The sequence below is a fragment of the Paramisgurnus dabryanus genome, chromosome 6 (assembly GCF_030506205.2).
Source record: "Paramisgurnus dabryanus chromosome 6, PD_genome_1.1, whole genome shotgun sequence".
Lineage (NCBI taxonomy): Eukaryota > Metazoa > Chordata > Actinopteri > Cypriniformes > Cobitidae > Paramisgurnus > Paramisgurnus dabryanus.
This window is the reverse complement of record NC_133342.1, coordinates 29,727,057-29,748,888: the sequence shown is the minus strand read 5'-3', so window position 1 is coordinate 29,748,888 and position 21,832 is coordinate 29,727,057. Positions and strand designations below refer to the sequence as shown.

At 35.1% G+C, this 21,832-nt stretch overlaps 1 protein-coding gene across 1 annotated transcript; it reads left to right on the top strand.

Moving 5' to 3' along the window:
* Positions 1-7,098: 7,098 nt before the first annotated feature.
* LOC135767270 (uncharacterized) lies at positions 7,099-21,830 on the top strand. The gene is made up of 8 exons (XM_065276922.2): positions 7,099-7,215; positions 7,296-7,622; positions 8,855-9,157; positions 12,372-12,529; positions 15,649-15,751; positions 20,063-20,404; positions 20,703-20,789; positions 20,953-21,830. The coding sequence occupies exons 1-8, from the start codon at positions 7,173-7,175 to the stop codon at positions 21,090-21,092; spliced, it is 1,503 nt and encodes a 500-aa protein (XP_065132994.1). The 5' UTR covers positions 7,099-7,172; the 3' UTR covers positions 21,093-21,830.
* Positions 21,831-21,832: the final 2 nt, after the last annotated feature.

The window sequence follows — 21,832 nt, the reverse complement described above, 5'->3', positions numbered from 1 at the left end:
AGCAGTGGCCCTGTGGCAACAGGGCACCTGAAGTGGGAGCAGTCGATGGAGCGGAGTGTCACCTGGAAGGACATCTGAAAGTGGAACCCCCAGAGAATCAAGTTCCTGATTCAGGGGGTCTATGATGTACTCCCAAGACTATGCAACCTGTGCACATGGGGCAAAATAGAAACACCTTAATGCCCCCTCTGCTCAAAAATAGGGACATTAGAACACATCCTGAGCAGCTGCTCCAAGGTGTTAAAGACACACTATGCAGTTATTTTACCTTAATATAACAGCTTCAAAGTCATTTCGATGGTAAACGAAGTCATAGTATGGCGAATCATCCCCCTGTTGAAGCTCGGGAAGGACGCCGCTACCAAAACCAGCAATGCAAGCTTGAGAGAACCGCCCCTGACAAATCTCGCGAGAATCACGACTTGCTTTACGGCAACGACGTCACACACGTTAGGCTTGTTCGACTTCGTGCAGCGCTGCAAGAACCGGCAGTCGGATGACGTAAAAGTACCGCGAGAATGATCCGAGACGGCACTTTGACGTCATCCGGCTGTCGGTTCCTGCAGCGCTGCATGAAGTCAAACAAGCCTGTAACAACAACTGCACGCGCGCACTTGAGACGTGATGCTCGATGAGGGAAACAGCTAAGAAAACCCGTTCGGAAGAGAGTAGAAAGCGAAAAAGAGAATCTGACCCGAGTTAGGAACCGGACAAGAGTCCCACTCGGTCAGGTTTTTACTCGTTGGCGTGAGCTAATAGACAGCGCTGGATGCAAAAGGGATGCTGATCTGGCGATCTTGTTGATGGACAAGTAAGTAAATCTCTAATTTGTAAATTTGTTTGCGGTCTATGTTGTATGTGGTTGCGCTTGCTTGTAGTATGTATTTTTTTACTAAGCTGTTCATTCATCCAGTGTTGATAATTAGACCAGTAAAATAACTTCAACAAGGGTCTAGCTAGCTTACGATCATAAGAGCATTTAGCAGACTTGCTAACAAACACTCGTTTCTCTTACATTTTTTTTTTTGGCCATCTAAACTCAAGTGTTGTGTTGTGATGTGTACGTAGTCATTTGTCTAATTTCGATTTCTTATGGCCAACGAATAACGGCCAATGTTATGAAATAATGCAACGTATACAATTAACTTTGTCAATGCATTTTGTAATGTTTACATTACAATTAAAAAACAAATGAAATTATACAGTAGACATAACGTTAGACTATAGACTGTTTACTTGTGATTAAGTAAACGTAATAAGCCAGCAAACGCGGTAGGCTACTTTTATTATTATATGCCTACTCTACACTTGGCATAAACTTCATATTATCCTATTACCAACATCTGTAGTTTAGTAGACATGCAGTAGCCTAATATTTGTATGAAATTGTGAAACATTCCCTGGTCATTATCTTCGGAGTCCATCTCACGCCCAACACTATCCTTGAAGGTACGTACAGAGTGGGCGTGCGAAATTACGACAGTTGCAAGTTTTCCCCAGTGACTCTAGGGGTCGCTGTTTGACAAAAACATCAAACTGCATGGAATGCCTTTAAGTGAGGGCTGGCATTGATGGAGGCACAACCAGATCCTCAAATATATCACTGAGGCAATCAGCAAGAAAGTCAAGGACTGCCGATACACTCAAGCTACAGACAAAGGCCCGGGACTGGGCGATGGCAGTCGACTTGAAAAGGTAGCTGAAAATCCCAACACACATTACCCAATCCAAATTGAGACCTGATATCATCTTGGTCTCTGAGGCTACCAAACTGATCTTGTTAGAGCTGATAGTGTCCTGGGAGGAGAGGAAGGAGGAGGCTCAAGAGAGAAAGAGGGAGAAATACCAAGAGCTGGTTGAGGATTGTCGGAGGAACGGATGGAATACCAGGTGTAGGTGCCAGTAGAGGTGGGCAGCAAGGGATTTGCCAGTCACTTCCTGAGCAAGGCCTATGGCACACTGGGCATAACAGGTGCTTATCGAAAAAGAGCCATAGATGGCTCTGGTTACAGAGGGGAGAGCAGTGGGGGGCAGTAGAACATCACTTGGACACAGGCCGGTGTCTGATCAGCCTCGGTTGGGTTTCTAGGAAGAGAATGTCTGTTGCTAGACCTGAAACACCCCGTGACTCCTGGAAACAACACTCATGATGTGTCCAAGGTAATTCATCAGATGATGTTTTGTATATAGTGTATAATTTTCTTTTATTGTAAATATTTCATATTTGTTAATTTTATTATTAAAATAATAAAATGCATGCAACCGGTACTTTTCTATTAAAGTGAGAACTGAGTGCAGATTTATTCTCACACAACTGCATCATTTCCTACTATAAATAAATGCAAATGAATTAAAGAGCACATAATCTTTATATGCCTGAAATGTTCGATCAACATTGAACCTGCTGAACATTACTAAACATTTTTAGAAGAACATCTGTATCATGAACCACAATACAAACTGTAGTTTATCATGTGGGCAGGGAACTCAATATCATTACAACTTCCTGTTTTATGTACATACAGTAGAAATGAATTTCACCTTCTCTCTCTTTCCACCTTCTTTCAAGCTCTCTATACTCTCCCTGTGACTATGAGCGCTCTTCTGAAATTATTTGTTTTTCTTTTTATTTATTTAATAATCAGTGGTAAGTGTTTTAATGTGGTCATACATCGATCCAAGAAATCAAAACATATTTATTAAACTTACTAAATTTCACCTAACCTAATGTTTTATTATATTTTTTCTGTGAAATAATAGCTTGACGTATCGGTTTTGCAGGGAATGAGGGAATTGAGCTGCAACAGAAAATCTCACTGACTAAAGCAGAAGAGAAGTTAGCCATTATCGACTGTTATTTCCCTTCAGACTGCTTGTATTATATCCACTGGTATCAACAAAAAGATGGAGAAACTTTTAAGAGAATGATGTACTCAGATATCAGTGATGGATTAACAAAGCATGATACTGGTTTTGAGTCAATAAAATCAGAAAAGAAAACATCAAATCACTTTGTTTTAAAAATCACAAAGCTAAAACAAGAAGATTCAGGAGTTTATTATTGTGCATGCTGGCCCAGCTATGGCAGCACAGTGACTATAAAAAAACAAACCCTTCACAAAAACTGAATAAACCACAACTCTTCCTCCAAAACTGTAAGAAAATAACTACAATGACTTTTTATACAAATTAGCTGCTGTGTGAGCACAGCAACAAACAGTAGTAATATTGTCATGATATAAGACGTGTGAATCCATTAATACTTCTTGCAGGTTAACAAACTTCTGAAAATGCTGTAATGTTTATGAAACACAGAAATAATTTTAAAACCAGAACATACAGAGGCTCAGATATTAAAATGAATATTTACACCTGAGTGTACACAGAGGGCTTTTTTGAACATGCTCAGTGGTGTCATAATGATACTTATTTATACTTCACCATCCCAAAACTATTTCACTTTAGCTAAACATTCAACAACATTTTTCTCACATTCACATTATAAACCTCAAGACTGTCAAAGAAGTCTCATTCTGTGTTTCCCTTGGTCAGTCAAGTGAATGTATTTATAGAAGTACTTGTTTGTGGTTCTTGTTTCCTGTTGTTCCTTCCCCTTTTATTTGTTGGATTACCTGGTTTCTTGTTAACTTGTAATAAATCTTAAACTATATCTGGATCCGCATCCCTTAGCCGGCCTGTTTGCCTGCCATTCATAACAGAATGACTGACCGACCATGGATCCAGCAGTTGCCGTCATTCGTTTTTGCCAGGGAACTCAAACCCTCAAGGACCACATTCAGAAACTTTTGGACATTGCCAATTTCACAGATTTTCTGGATTTCATCTTGATTTACAGATCAATGATCACTACAAATAAAGTCTCATCCATGATGGTCATCTGTAGGACCTTCAAAACCTTCAGGCGTTATCGATGCTACTCCAACATCTTAAGCCGTCACAGACTCCACTCACTTATCTTCTCAGTTATTGTAACGTTGCATTTCAGGACACACATGCACTTTAAAGGGATGCAGATGTGCCAGTTTTGGTGGTCCCAGAGGTGCCTGTTCCAGTGGTCCTGAGTCTGATGGTCCTAGAAATCCTGCCACTATCATCAGCCCTGCCTGGGCTTGCAACCTCCCTGTTGTGTGCCTGGGCTATGCGCTGCTCTCTTGCTCCCTCAGAGTTTGCAAGAGCCAAAAGAAAAGGTAGCTTACATCACCAAGAAAAGAGGCTTCACTGGCATACATAGTTCTAGTAGAGAGAGCTGTCTCAATAAGTTGAGCTGAGAGACCAGCACCTAAGCTGGTGACCTGCAGAGGGCAACATCTCCGTTCCCAAAATCTCTGGTCAGCTTTAAAGGTTGCAGGTCTCACGTGTACTGGTTCCCAAGGAACTCTGTCTAGAATCACATCCTGTTGGCCAGAATGGTGCAACCACCAGTAGACGTTCCTGACAAAGCCTAGCCAACAGTCAGACTCAGAAGAATAACATACAAATAGAGTCTTGGCCACATTTGTTGCATTCAGCCTCAGTGGAGCTGGAGGAGTGAGGATGAACCAAAGGAGACAGAGTGGGTCGGCTCATCTGACACAAACAGATCCACATCCCCATGGCTGCACCTGAATGAACGTTACTCCCTATATGCCTCAGCCCGTGCCTTAACAGAATTTTTGCACTCTTGTTGGTATGCCATGGGACGTACATCGCTTTGACGGAGAGAAGCTTGGTCTCTTTCCAAAGCAGAGTCTGCTACACCAGCTTAAAAGGGAAGCATAAACTCAGATCACCCTGGTGGTTTAAATAAGACACCACAGTGTTGTACTAGAATGTGTTGGCCCCTTTAGATGTGGAAAGAAGTGCTTCAGAGCTAGGTTAGGGTTAGGCATCCATCATGAGAACACTGCAATGGTGACACGTCCCGATAGTGGGACCAAAAGTGAGAAACCGGGTCTATTTTCAATAGAAAGTTTACTAAGGCTGCGTCCGAAACCGCAAACTGTACAGTAGGTACTGAATAAGATGAAGTTCCTACTTACTTGCTGTTAAAACAGTAGGTACTGTATAGTATGAATCTTGGTAGTATGAATGAGATTCGGACGACGTACTACATCCGTCATGTTGCTACATCACGTGACATACGTCGTCTTCATGTCATGTCATTCCAGCGCGAAAACAGCCGCATGCCTCTTCTTCTTCGTTGGATAACTCCTCTCCCGGGGCATCATGGGATAGTGAAGTGTCCATCGTATGTACACTGCAAAATCTAACCGGAAGTAGTAGGCCATCCGGGTACTTTTCACATACTGTTTTTCGAATACTATGCATTCGGACATACTACTCGCCTCGCCTACTGCTTTTCGCGTACTATATAGTATGAAGTAGGCGGTTTCAGACGCAGCAAAAGTTTTGACATGTAACCCTTACCACCCATGGTTTTTTGGGATGAAAGTTTCTGCTTCTCAGCCATAACTAGCCATAACAAGGTTCTCTGAGCAGAAGAAAGGACACTTCTTTTGGCCTTCAGTCTCAGCATCAGGATAGGGGCATCAGTTTGTGTTGAAACGTGGTGGGGACAAAAGATCAGATGAAAAAACATTATGGCAGGACAGGAAAAATATTGAAAAACGGCGCATCAATAATGGGCAAAAAAGTGTATCGGCGCATACATGTTTTTTGGTCATTTTAGAATCAGTAAAATGTTTTGTTTAAGTTACTATTTTTAGACAATGTACATTGTTTTAAACTCCATTGCATGTTTTAACATTTAAACATTTTAACATAAACCTTTAACATTTCCTTGTTCGCTTGATTTTTCAGAACATTTTTACCAAATACTTTCAAAAAGTGGTGGGGACAAAATTAGCCATTTCCAAAAGTGGTGGGGACATGTCCCCAGATATGGAGAATACTGGATATGGAGAATATGGATACTCTGGAGTCACAAAGGAGACAATGCTGCATCCACACATTTTGTGAAAGGGGGGCATTATGGCTAGGCCAAATGACGCACTAAAATATTTGTATCCTTTGCCCATGAAAGCAAACTGGGGAAACCTCCTCTGTTCTGTCAGAATATGTCTCCTGTAGTTCTTTCGAGACAATACTAATATTACATTCTGACACATAAATTTACACAATATGTTTCAGTGTCAACATTTGAATCTGTATCTCCTCAGATGATATTTTAATACAAACATTGGTTCTGAGACAAAAACAGCCTCACTCTTGTGTTTGTATTGTAGAGCATTTCTTTAATGTAGCTATATGTATCTGTGCTGATTTGTCTGTAAAGTTAAAAAAGAACTCAGAGTTTTAGGGTTCATCTACAGGAACGGCACATTATCAACATGTAATGGTTGTAAAAGTTACAGTTTATGAAATATGACTTTATTTGTAATAACACCTGGATTGCGCAAGGGGGCAACATTTGTCTTTTACTTTCTGCAATAGAGCTACAATAGCAGTGTGTTGTTTATTCACACTTTTTGTTTGTGAATCATCGTCTCTTGCACCGCATAAAGTATTGCATTAGCATAAAGAATATAAACTGCTCATCTAAACAAAAGCATGACTTCAAGGTTTTAATACAGAAAGACTTATCCCTAGACAAAGCCTTACAAAGAGATATTTTTTAGAAGTTTTCCTATTTTATTGGTATGCTCCGTATTTTTTATTATTTATTTACATATTTATTTTCCACACAGTCAAATTTAAATATAAAATAAAATATATACAGGCAGGTTTAATACAATTTTAATAAAAGACAGACGGTGGGTTGCAAGATACAAGCGTATGAGGGTCCCTTACAAAAATTGCCATGTTTATGCCTATTTGTCGTACTAGTGTAAGAATGTTTTATTTTAACCGGGGTTTTCTAGCAGTAGCCGATTTCAAAACCACTTCTTAAGCTATGCCTTACTTCGACTTTATAATTTTTTCTTTTTGTTTAAAACTCTTACCCTATTATGGTTTTCTTACATCTATAAATTGTTTACACCGTTAAGTTTATAATCTCTAACCTGGATCTTTTTCGTTTTGTTTCGTGTGAAGGCGTTTTTGTGGTAATGACGTCATATGCGCACAGGACAGCTCGTGTTCTTGACAGCGTCAGATTGTCCGATGTCGTTTATAATTCATCAAGTTTCTGGACGACCGGGTTTAATGTCACAATGTCTTGGATGATGAAATGTTGTCTGTTAGTTGTGTTAATAGGTGAGATTGCAACCCTTTCTTTATTCTGCTGCATTTCTTGTTTATAAACACACGTTGACTGAATCTGTTATTGATTTTAGATAAATGTATGAATCAGGAGATCAAGTATCCTGAACGCCAGGCATTTAAAGCAAAAGGTAGATCAGTTAGAATCAAATGCATCGTGGATCAGTCGACTCTTAAGTCCACAGCTCTTCACTTGTACAGAGCTCAATCAGGTGGAGCTCTCCAGAGGATCATGTATTTCGAGGCTGGAACTACAACACCCAAAACCGAGGAAGCTTTCGGCCGCAGATTCACTGGAGCGATAAAGCAAAATGAAGTGACCCTCACTGTCTCAGCCCTCGCGCTGGAGGATTCGGGGATGTATTACTGTGCGCTCTGGGGTTCAGACAACAACACACAGTGTTAATAAAGAGAGGAAATCTTTACAAAAACCTGCTGCTTAACATCATCACCTAGGGGATTATTTTATAGAGGCATCAACAGCCCCCCATGAGTTTAAACATTCCTACACAGTTTTTAGATAGGCATACAATGATAGTCTATTACTGTAAGTATATCAGTTAACAGTAACTTAATGTTTTTCATTAACATTTGTACAAATAAATAAATAAAACAGTAGCAAGTGACAATATAAAGGTGATGGATCAACTCAGTCACTCAAGAATTGATTACTTGAAGTAACAGTGGCCATAATTCAGAAATGTGATGATTAAAATAAAAACAATAAAAATAAAGTCACACACCACATGCATAGTGCTTTAGTTGGCATTTTTGCAAATTAATGTTGAAAAAACACCTTAAGTTTCATTTCTCCATTTTGTACCATAGACTTTATATGTGTTGGTTTAATCGGTTACGAAAAGAAAATATGTATTATATACTATTCCCATCACTTTACATATATTTATGAATGTATGTGTGTGCTAAACACATGGTTATTAGGTTTACTCAGTGTCAGGAAAACATTAGCAAACTATATTTGAATCTTGTTCAAGGTGTAAATGTAAGTTTGTCATTTAAACAAAATGAAATATGTTTCTATACGTTTATATTTTACTGCACTGAGAAACATTTTGTAGCAGATTTTATGTAAATAAATAAATGTTTATTTGACACATAGATCATCTTCAGCAGTGTGTGGTGCTGTTGAGCTGTCAAAGAGGATTAAAACTCTGTCCAAGTTTTTTACGAATTTGTAATTTACTTGCAGTATTTTTAAGAGAATGCATTATGAACATCTGATATAACAGTCAGGTGTTGTAAAGAGGAATCCATTTTATTAAAGCATTTTATACTGGCTTCCTGTTTGATTTATAAATAATATGTATGAAAAAAATTGACATTTATTATAACTCCACCTCAGGAAATGACATCAACAAAGTGTAAATGGACAATTTCAGAAATTATTACAACACAGCATAGGGAGTACAAGAAATCCCATAAAGCATACAGTACTTTGCCGTCTCTTATTATAACTAAATGAAAGATGCTGATATATGTGTGTACAGTTATCATCTTAATGATCTATGGTAAGTACACTTCAGTATCATAGTAATTAAACCTGAATGTAGCAACTTATTAAATACAATTTAATAAAAGTTAAATTACTTATTTTCAATTTATTAAATCACAGGTGCTGAAGGGTTGAAATTTAAACAACCCCAGGCGTTCTGGATAAAACAAGAAGGAAAAACTGTAGATATAAAATGTGAAGCAACAGACCTGGGCAATAACAATTATGTCCACTGGTACCTAAAGAAAGACGGTGAAACATTAAAAAGATTGCTTTACATCAGTGCTACTACTGGCAGCGTCGTAAAAGATGCAAATGAATTTGAAGGTCAGAAAGTTGGAAATAACTACAACATAAAACTTGGAGTAATAAAGAAGGAGCATGCCGGTGTTTTTTACTGTGCAGCCTGGGATGGCAGCCACAGTGAGATAAAACTATTACATCTGATACATAAACCCTGAGAGAAACTCACAACAGGAAACCAGAATGAAACTGTTATTACAGTAAAGACAGATCATCTCTGAGCAATGCAACCACGAGCAGTTTAATGTATAGCAGTTAAGTGAAGGCTGATGTAGAAATATAAAAACATAAACAAAACTAGATTATTTGCTGTATAATCTAAACAGTTTCAACCTGTTTCACCCTGGTTACATACTTACAGTTTACTCTTAGAAAACTAGAACACTGTAAAAAATGCAGCATAAGCATAAGTTAATTTAACCTATATTTTTCTAAGTTTTGACTAGGTTTAAGTTGTGATAAGTTGATATAACTTAGAATAACAAGTTAAAATTAACTTAAGTTGTTGTGTTAAAGTAACATGTTGATTTGATATAATTTTTTACAGTAAAGGAAGGGTAGAAATGAATCACAGACACAGCCATGTCATTGCATTTCCCTCATAAAGAAATTTCCAGAAAACCAAGGTAATGTAAGACACATTACTAGCAGTGTCACTTAAGTGTAATACAAGCAAGCAAGTAATGTAGTAATGATGTTTCTTCTTGACACTTTATAAAAACATACTTCCCGCTGTTGTTGCAACTGTATATCTTATTTCCCTTTTTAAAAAAGTGCTTATGTTGTTCACAACGATGCCATAAAAGAACCATTTTCGGATCCTCGACAAAATAATACATTTAAAGGTTCTTTAAATAGCTCTTAAACTTTTTGGCATTTTTTCACTACATCGTACCATTTTTAAACAAAACATTTCAAACATTCGTTTGAAGAGGTCAGTGGGAGTCCTGCACATGCAATCCTGCTCATAACTGTCCGAATGTGAATGTACAGTATATAGCATGGAGAAATAAAAGCTTAGTCTCATAAAATCTGTATGGCCTAATGAAAAAATGGCATCATAATAAAAGTGCATTTAATTTAAGATTTATAACACTCATTTGTTTAGAGATGTCCATATTTGTTGCTTTGGACTGCATTACATAAGTAGGGAATAATTGACGACGGGCCTTTGAAGTATTCGAAAATAATGCACACCCAAGGTGGTGTGAGTGCCATTACACCGCGGGTGTGCATTATTTTCAAATAATTCAAAGGATCGGAGTCAATTATTCCTCTTATACCACTTTTACCACAAATATTGCTCTGGTACCTATTTTTAAGACATTTAAAAAATTAGGTATGTGGTTTACAGAAAAATAATCAACAACATTTTTCAGCCAATCAGAATAAAGCATTCAACAGGGCCGTGGTATAAATCATAGTAGTATTAATAGTTACTGTGCATTAACAATAGTTCTACATCAAGGGTTCTCAATGTTTTTAAATTTAAGGCCCCCCTATTGTTCACTACAAAATTTGAAGGCCCTCCCACTCATAATTTCTACCCGATAAAATATACTAGATCTTGGCATAACTAGACAGATCATATATTCATTACAAAACTAACCAAATACTAAGAAATTTCTTGATTTTTAATTGCTTTAGCTTATTTGTTTTGTCTTATTCTAAATAATTTTAGGAAGTTTATTGAGGCCCCCAGTGGGCAGGGCCGGCGCTACCTATAGGCAGAGTAGGAATGCCTAGGGCCTCAAGCTTGGAAGGGGGGCCTCCATAACTGCTAAATCCATGTGCGCTAGTTCGACAATCACTACTGACAGCATTAAATAAAGTTTTAAGGTTGAGTTCAACTTTATGCGGCGCTGACGCCGCAAGAACCGCAGGCAGTTGACTCGTCAAGTTAAAGAAGCCTAGATAAACAGCATTCAAATCGCTGCAGCTGACCGACTTTAAGTGACTGAAAGAGGCTATCACGTCTTTTGTTTCCTGCTTCGCAAAAGCGTCATGCAAAGACGTACATGATGCAGGTATTTTGAAATAATGCATTTTAAAAATAAACTTGGCTTTGTTCTGTGTATCAATGTAATTTCAGGACAGATCAAACTTGAGTGTTGCTGACTCTGTTTAGACACTTTGAATGCGTGCGCACGATAGCATTGCATTGGGAGCTGACAATCAAAATAGTCAAGTTAAAAATGGTGGTATTGAAAGTCAAACAGCAAACAAAACTGGCGTTACCTAAAGTAAACTGTCTGTATATCTTGTAAGTCCTCTACACTTTATTTTAGTTTTGAAATCATGAAAGTAGTTTGTTTGTTTAACTTCTAGTGGCAGCTGATTTGTATGGATATTTAAGGTAGCCTATAAAAAGGTATTGCAATCTATGAATATATACATAGTCTGATAGATAACTTTATACTGTATATTGGTTCAGTAAGAGGGAAATTCTTTTTTATACCCAGCTAAAATAAAAAACAATAAAAGTTTTCTAGGAGCTGTTCACCTGTAGTTTTTTACGGTTAGGGTTTTTGCAATGTACTGTTGTCTTTTAAATTTTACTCTTTGGAGATTATCCCAAAAAGGTGGTGTTTTTAATAAATTTGACTGCCTTAAAATGTTTAATACATGTGGTTTTGCATAATTTCTAATTAAATTTGAACATAAAGTGAATCAATTTGTTGATAAAAACATAAAAAGGAAAAGCAATGGGGAAAAACATGTTTAATAACTTTAGTGCTTAAATGATTTCTTACAAGGTAGAAAAACACATTCTCATATTATTCTGAAAATTAGAGGGGTGTATAGGGCCTCCAACATAAATTTTGCCTAGGGCCTCCAAATATCTAGAACCGGCCCTGCCAGTGGGCCCGGCCTAACATGGGTCCCAGATAAAATGTCCACTCTGAGTCCATGTACTCCTGTAGCCCATGTGTAACCCCATGTGTGAGCCCCACATAACTGTGTTTGCTGGGTGGTTGAGAAACACTGATAGTTCTTTAAATAATGATGAAAAAAATGGAATCACATCTGTACCATGAACCACAACGCAAACTCAGTTTATCATGAGGGATAACGTTTCCTGTTTGTAACACATAGCAATGATTTGAAAAGACACAAAGCTATCTAGACTCTGTCTGTCAACATGAGTGCCCTTCTAAAGTTATTTGTTTTTCTCTTTATTTATCTGATAATCAGTGGTAAGGGTTTTTTGTGGTCATATATTGTATTATGTATTAAAAAAAATTTTTTTTAAATCAAAGCATTTTTATATCACTACATAATGTTCTTCTATACAGTTTCATTGAAGTAATATCTTGATCATTTGGTTTTGCAGTGAATGAAGCAATTGAGCTGCAGCAGAAAATCTTACTGAACAAAGCAGAAGAGAAGTTAGCCATTATAGACTGCATTTTCCCTTCAGACTGCTATACATATACTTGTATCAACAAAAAGATGGAGAAACCTTTAAGAGAATGCTGTACTGAGAAATCTGTGATGGATCCACAATGCTTGATGCTGATTTTGAGTCAATAAAATCAGAAAAGGAAGCATCAAATCACTTTGCTTTAAAAATCACCCAACTAAAACAAGAAGATTCAGGAGTTTATTTCTGTGCATGCTGGCCCAACTCTGGCAGCACAGTGACTGTAAAAAACCAAACCCTTCACAAAAACTGCATAAACCACAACTCTTCCTCCAAAACTGATATATAAAACTATAATGACTTTTTTTTATAAAATTAGCCAAAGAAATGCTTATATTCCAGATTAACGGAAGACGTTCTAAAAATGCTGTCACATAAATTGCAAACATGACTTTTATGTTGTTGTTTTTTCTATGCACGAGAACAGCTATACAAAATCCACAACTTACTGAGGCTATTATATATTATTATAGATTGTATACATGTAGGACTGGTTGTGAACATGCTGAGGGGTGTTAGTGATAATACAAAAAAATCACATAAGCTAACTAGTTAACACTTCCCTTTGAGAGTAGTACATATAGTTCACAACTAGAGGTCATTACAGTGTCTGCAGAGACACCATACATACTGTGGATATCTTTGTTTGACATCAATTTCAAATATTTGAGCTCTGGTTCATTTCTGACCCTGCTGTGGACTTGCATGAGATAAACTCAGATAAACATAAAAATAGGAAACTCAAGCGGTCTCTAATTTGTTAACTCTAGAAATACATTCATCATTACGGGAAACGACAGAAGATCTCCATTTTCTCTCAGACATCATGAGTCTTCAACTGCAGTTAGCATTGTTATTGCTTATTTACCTGATATGTAGAGGTAAGACTTAAAGTTTAAAAAGCTGTATATGTATTAAAGCATTATAAGAAGGATAACCACCATTAACAATAGGCTATGTCTGTGTTTCTTTCAGTGGATGGAGTTTTGGAGATGCATCAGCAAATCTCAGTGACCAAATCAATGGAAAAAGTAGCCATCATTAACTGTGATTTTCCAAAAGAGTGTGAACATTACATCCACTGGTATCAGAAAAAAGAGGGAGAAACCCTTAAAAGAATTCTGTACTCAAGAATCAGTGACGGAGTCACACAAAATGAATCTGGGGATTCATCCTTTAAATCAGAAAATATCAATCCAAATCGCTTTGTTTTAAAAGTCAATCATCTGACCAAACAACATTCGGCAACATATTATTGTGCTTGTTGGATCTCAGACAGCACAGCGTGTAAATATACTGAAGGCTTGCACAAAAACTCATTCTTCAACACTAAACCACAACACTTCTGCCTCTTAGTCTGTTATCTCTGGGATCAGAGGGGCCAAGAGCAATGAAGAGAGGTAAACATAACACATATAAACCAATTCATGTGATTTCAGACAAAATAAAATCAAACTAAAATGGTGGTTTATTTTAAAAATAATTGAAAAAAAAAATATTTAAAAAGAACTGACTTGATATTTTTGTTAATAATATTTTGTGCAGGTTAGGTTTAAAGCAGCACTGATTCAAACCTGTGCTTGCTGGAATAGAAATACAGTAAGGGTAAAAAACCACAAATGTGCATGTGTATAACCAAAGCAGGTGAACTACTTACATAACAGAAAAGATTTACAGTTGTCTGAGAATTACAAGCATTGAAGAGAAACCAATGTAGCCCCTACTGGTAACATTGTGATAATATTTTGTGTGTTATGAAAGTCAGATTAGCACGTGGACGGAAACTCAATAGCGTAAAACTCCCACAGAAATTAAATCTAACCAGAATCAAGACAGACGTTAATCAGACGCTTTCTGTGACCATGACTCTATTACTGCAGTTATATTTTCTCATTTATCTTATATTTAGAGGTATGTACTAATTTGTTATATACTTATAAATATTTGGTTAACACACACTAAAATTGAATAATGAGTAATTTATTTAGTGATTCAATATTTTGTCCTTTATGTTGGTTTTTACCTTTCCTGTGGTTCTAGCATATTTTCTAGATTAATGTGTGTTTTTGCTTATAGTGGATGGAGATCAGAAGCTTGAACAGAAAATGTCAGAGGTCAAAGCTGAGGATAAAACAGTTACTATAGACTGCCAATTCCCGTCAAACTGCCTGAGCTATATTCACTGGTATCAACAAAAAAAGGGAGAAACATTAAAGCGAATTTTATATTCATCAATCAGTGATGGAAATGCAAACAAAGATGCTAATAATAATGATGATTCATTTAAAACCCAGATAAAGTCAGCGTCAAATATAGCTCTGAAAATACTCAAATTGCAAACAGAGCATTCTGGGATATATTACTGTGCTTGTTGGATCTCAGGTAGCACACATAAATTAAAAATACTGAAACCTTGTTCAAAAAGTTTGCAAGCTTCCTGCTTTAATCATGAACCACAAACCACACTTACACTTCATAAAACAAAAATGTTTTCACCTATATTTGATGGAGATTTATTAGGGAATATTTATTTATAGGATTCATATACTCTTATAAATGTTGGATTACTTGAACCCATGTTTTGTAAATATTGGACAGAACACATGCACCGGTTAAAAATGACCCAATGTTGGGTTGTTGTTATGCAACCATGGGTTATAATAACCCAGCAATTGGGTTAAAACAGTTGTGTGAATTATAAACAAGTGGTGTGTTGTGTCCATTTTACCCAACATGAGTCAAAAATAACCCAGCCATTTTTAGAGTGAACCCAGCCTTAGATGAATTACGGAAATCCTGCTACTGATCAGGAGGGGAGGAAACACCATTAGGCTTTATTGGGATTATTAACAGGATTTTTAATTTAAGAAAGCACTTGCTCAGATGAGCGATTAGTAACAGCATATTTATGTGTGTCTGTCTCCAGTATACTCAGTGAGAAAGCTCTAGTTGTCCTGCAATAGCTTTGAGACATCATGGCTTGCCTTTTATTTTAGTGTAATAAACAAACGATTACAGCCCCTACTGGCAACAGTGTGATAATACATTGTGTATACAGAACAACTGCTGCTGGATCTGTTCTTTGCAGAGTTTAATAAAAAAAAAATGTTAAAGCACTTTAAGGGTCAGTTTTTGTTTGCAAATTGTTTGCAAACCTACAGAGAAACTGTACATCGGGGTACTATAGAGGCTACCACACAATCTGCTTTGCACAAGAGTTTTTGTTCAACAACAAATGACTGTGGGAGACAGGAAAGTCTTTGGTTCAGGCACCAGACTGTATGTGACAGGTAAGGAAAAATTTGTATAATTATTGTTTGCTTGTTCGTTTTTAAGTGTTTTTAATGCCCTTGAGATTATTTTTCCAGACGATACTTTAGTTAACAATAGAGAGAGAGTAACCTAAGGAGATCTAAAACCTGGCGTGTCCTTGAATAATCACAGTCTGTTTATTCACATAAGAAAAATGTAGTGTAAAAGTAGTGTATTACCATTATGTCTAGCAGGTTAGTAGGGGTTGTGTTATTCTGTAGTATTTGTAATAGACTTAATCTAAGTGGGCAACGTGATCAAACGCTTTGGATCTGGAACAAAACTGATTGTGACAGGTAGGAAACGGTGCAATACTGCATTCTTCTTTGTAAAATTATGTCAAATTTTATCATGAAATTTAAACCACTGTCACAAACAAATGTTAAAGGGATAGTTTACCCAAAAATGAAAATTCTCTCATCATTTACTCACTCTCATGTTGTTACAAACCTTCTGATGAACATGAAGGAAGATATTTTGAGAAAAGTTTGTAGTCAAACCGATCAGAAGCCCCATTGACTTCCATAGAATTGTTTTTTATGGAAATCAATGGGACCAATGGGGGTTTGGTTGCAAACATTTCTAAAAATATCTTCCTCCGTGTTCATCAGAACAAAGAAATTTATTCAGGTTTGCAACAACGTGAGTGAATTAATATTGACAATTTTTATTTTTGGTTGAGCACTCCCTTTAATTGTTCTATTGTGTAAGTCATGTGTACAGAAATGTGACCCTGCCTGAGAAAATCAGCTAAAGTCAATTGTTTTGGTCATTTATTGCTTGAGCAAATTTTTTAACATAAAATCATAAATATATAGTAAAGAACATTCTGTGAAAATACCTTGATATCTATAACATTGACCAAGGTCTTGTCAAATTTTGATGACTTTTAGTATCAAAAAATTATGTTTTTGTGAAATTTCTACTTTAAAGCAAACGTATATTTAAAGCTCCAGCACAATTGAACCCTGTGTATAATTATCCTGTCTCTGTATCAAATACCACGTTAAAGCTGAAATTATCCTGTTTCAGTGATATGTGACATATTTAACGGGAAAATTCCCGTAAAGGTCTATTAATTATGATGCGCATGTCAAAAAAGTATAAAACATTGAAATAAATATACAGTACCAGAAGAGTTTGAATGTAACAACAACTACCTAAATTCAATAAAAAGATTTTTAAAAAAGACATTTCAGCAATAAAGATATATACAGTTTAAAATGCCCTTGAAATTTAGATAATTTTATTATTTAGTTAACAATACTGAGAGTAACCTAAAAAGATTTAAACCAGTCCAGGTAGTTCCTTATTACAGTCAGTTTGGATTATTCACATAAGAAAATAAAGTTAAAATAGTATATTACTATTAATTCTAGTTAATGGTTAGTAAGTGTTGCATTATTCAGTAGTATTTGTAATAGATTTAATCTGAGTGGGCAACTGGATTAAACGCTTTGGAGCTGGAACAAAACTGATTGTGACAGGTAGGGAAACAAAGCAATATTGCATTCTTCTTTACAAAATTATTTAATTTTATAATTTTAAACATATGGGGCGGTTTCCCGGACAGGGCTTATCGTAGTCCCAGAGTAAAATGCATGTTTGAGCTGCTTTAATTCCGAAACACCTTGTACTGACATATTTTAGCATATATTAGTGCCATTGTCTTGTCTCAAGATGCACACCAGTATAGTTTTTTTTGTAAGGTTTGTTTGTAAAAACATCTTAAATGTCCTAAAATAACTAATGCCTAATCCTGGATTAATCTAAACCCTGTCTGGTCCCATAGTCAGATATGTAGAGAAATGAGCCCCTGTGAAAACCTAAAGTAATGTTTTGTAATTTACCATTTTTAACATGAAATCATTCAAGTAAAGAATATTTGGTGAAATTATCCCCAATATTGACTAAGGCCATATCAAAGATTTGATGAATTTCAATCATGTTTTTGAGAAATTAAGCAGTTTTTTAAAAAATATTTATATACAGTATTGTGCAAAAGTCTTAGGCCACCATGCCAGAATTAGATTTGTTGTTTTTGCAATGTTATAGTGATCATATATAATTGTTTCTTAGTCTCTTTAATGGAATACATCCACAAAATACAGGAAATGTGTATATAAAAACTGTATAAAAATGTAAACTGATGTGTCAAGTTTTTAGGGTAAACTCCCCTTCCATTTGAGCAAAAGCAGGAAACTGCAGAATCTCTTAAACCTAAATAAAATAAAATTTCTAATTTTAAAGAAATTACTCTTTTTACTCAAGATGCAAGTTGGTCCCAAACGAGGTCACATTAAACACCTATGATGCCTAAAGAAGACATTTAGTCCTGAATTTTTTTCCCTGTATTTTCTGTTTAATAAAATAGATTGAAAAATAAATATGGACATTAAAACTTCTAAAACAACAAGTCTGGTGGCCTAAGACTTTGGCACAGTACTGTATATATATAGGGCTCGGATGCAAAAGTTGCTAAATGCCACCTTCATCAAAAATTAGATAATGATAATGACTCTGGACCACAAAACCATGCATAAGTAGCACTGGTATATTTGTAGCAAAAGCCAAAAATACACTGTATGGGTCAAAAAATGCTAGATTTTTCTTTTATGCCAAACATTATTCTGATATTATGTAAAGATCATGTTTCATGAAGATATTTTGTGAATTGTCCTACCGTAAATATATCAAAACTTTTATCTACATAATCTTCTGTTAGTTACGCTTTGCTGTATGTGTTATATAACCTATTTAGATTTCAGATTTGAAGATCATCAGGCACCAGTTTTTTTTCCCATAAGAGAAGCTTTAAATAACATATTTAAAATAGGATGATTATCTTTTCAGAAGTTGAGCTACAAAATTGAAAAGCTGTTCCTGAAATTTCGGTGATGACATGAAAAAATAAAATAACCAACGGCTAATATCACAATTTTAATGTCTTGCGGCACTACCTGATTGTCGCTTGTGCAATTTGTGAACTGAGTTGATTGAATAAACTCGTTCCCTCAAATAAAATGAGTAATTGGTCTCTCAAAACTTGTAAAGTTAAGATCACTTAATTTTGTGGTCATATAGACTGAACTTAAATTGTTAAGTTCACCAAACTTGGAGTAGAAAGGAATTCATGACTGACTAAAAATAATTCTCCAGTGGAGCACACAGTAAACTAGATTGTTTACATATATTGTCACTGTAGTGAAGAGAAATACAATAAGTTGAATGCGGTGCATGTATGCCAAAGCAAACATTACCTGAAAGGTTACTTTAAACTATAATTTACAACAGAACAACATCAATAATATTACAAAGAGATTAAAACTAAGATATTTTATTAACAACAGTTTGTATGTCCCATCAGCTTTTATTCTTTGACCAAAATTAAATAATCCACAATTTCCAGGTGCAAGGGTTTATGGGTATTCCAGCATTTTGTACTGATAATTTAAAGCTAATTTTACTTGAATTTTGAAGTTTATTGATTTTAATAAGTTAAACAAACTAAGATTTTATGGATCCAAAAAGCAAAATGTTAATTATTTTGTTATGTTTACTTGATTGTTAACGTACCATCATTATGTCTGTCAGTGTTTTTAATGACAGAAAAGAGGTTCCTGAAATGAATGATACAATAATCAGCACTGTAAAAATATGCAGCATGACGTTAAAACAACTTGGTTTTGATAAGTCAATTCAACCTACTATTTTAAATTTTGACTTGTGATAAGTTGACATAACTTATGAAAACAAGTTGAAATTGTTTCATTTAATTAAATATGTTATAATTTGTTAAATTAAAGTAACATAAAAACATATGTTGATTTGACAAAAATGCTGCATTTTTTACAGTGCAGGTAAAGTGAATAAAGATGAACAAAATCAGGGATTAGACGAGTCCTATAGACTAAAATAAATGTAAGAGCTCAAACTGAAAACAACTTGCACTGACATATCTTAACATACATCAGTTCCTTTTTTTGCCTCAAAATGCACACAAGTAACGTTTTTAGTAAGGCATGTTTGTTAAAACTAGTTATATTTCCTAATTAAACAAAGGATAGTCCTGTTTTAAAATAATCTCTGTCCGGGAAACCACCCCATAATCTCACAATTAGATTATGCGACTTTAGCCGAGGTTTTACAGGTGGGTTCACAAATTAGTTTTGCCTGTTGATTATCGATTTAATAATGCTTATTGTTGGTCCCTAAGACAAATGGTTACCTTATTTGCAAGTCATATTTAATAAAAGCATCTTCTAAAATGTGAATGTTTCTCTCTGAAGTATCAGGAAAGGACAAGGTTATAGAGCCAACTGTGAATGCATACAAACCATCAAAAATCCAAGGTGATAAAAGAACAATGGTATGTCAAGCCAGTAATATGTTTCCTGACCTGGTGAAATTCTCATGGCAAACAAAGAGCTCATCAGGAGGAGAATGGTCTAACGTCCCAGATCAACAAGTCATTGAACAGAGGGACGACGTTGGCAATAAAACACATCCAAAGGTTTTCGTGACAAGTATGATTACTGTAGATAAAGACATGATCAACAACAACAACAAATACAAATGTTCTGTTGATCATGAAGGAACCAAGGAACCCAAAACAGCTGAAATAAATGAAGGTAATTTGAAAAAACACTAATATAATAAATAAACTTTACACAATTACTGTAACATGCCAAGGACTGAAACGATTCATCTTAATTAAACAAATACATTTCTACTGCTTAAAGTTGTCTTTATAGCTTTTCTTATTTACTTGTTTCACTTATTTGCTGAACATAAGTATAGTGTGATATGAAGATTGATGAACAAAACTGTAAAATAATTTAACATTGATTTTTTTTAGGCTATATATACTGTACATGTGTAGCCTACATATTAAATAATTAAAATAATTTTCTGATGTTTTAAATGAAGGTACAAGTTCAGCTGGGAATGGGGGTGATCCTGTCCAACCAACATGTCCAACAACAACGGAGAACACAGAGGAAAAACAGAAATCAGGTGAATAAATGCATAAATTGTCTAAATTGCATTCATTTGAATCACATGGTGCCTTAATGGCTCAAAATTAAATAAACAAAACCAAAACTGTTGTTACATGAACAATAAAAACAGGCATATACCGTATGTGTAACAGATTTAAATGTGCTTTTTCCTATTATAGAAACCACGGATGAAGCACCCAGTCTGTATCTGTTTCTCTATGCATATGGTATAATGCTCATGAAGAACGGAGTATATTTTGTCGCTGTCTCTCTATATCTTTTCAAGAGAAGATTTGAAAAGAAAAATGAAAGCACTTAGGGACTAAATAAATGATCTAAACATTCAAAACATCCACAATATTCAAAAATATTATTTTCTGCACTTAAATTTTATGATCTTTACTTTAGCAATTTTTTTAGTAGTTTTTTAGAGTGTTCTTTTGTTTTTAGCTATTAAAGGTTTTCACATCTGTACTGGTGTGTTTTATTGTTTCCAATAATTTTTTTAATTTTAGTTTTAATAAATGGATAAGATAGATTTTACTGCATAACATTAATGAATGTTTTGTTTTTTGTCTTTAAACTAAGCAATGCAATTTATAAAATAACAATGCAACATTATATAGCATGCATCTATACTGTAATGTGTTTTTGCTTTTCCTTTGCAATCTATCTTTTCTATTGTTGTTTCCATTGAAATCACCTTAATCATAAAATAAAATAAAATCTGATCAAATCATATAATCAGTACTTATTTTGAAAACATACATTTAATATTTTTTATTACAGTCACATATTATATAAATATTATATTAATATAAATATTTTATAATCTGATACTGGTTGATACAAATTGTTTGGCAGATTATATTAATCTTTAATTCATTAATAACTAAAATTTGACAATTTAGTTAATATTGGAAATAATGTATTAATTTATTATATAGCCACCATGCATTAAGCAAGTTCACATTAAGTACAACAAAAAACGACTTTTAGTCCTACTAAGGTACATATACAGTATAAATTAAACATTTCTATCAATTAAAAAAAATGCGA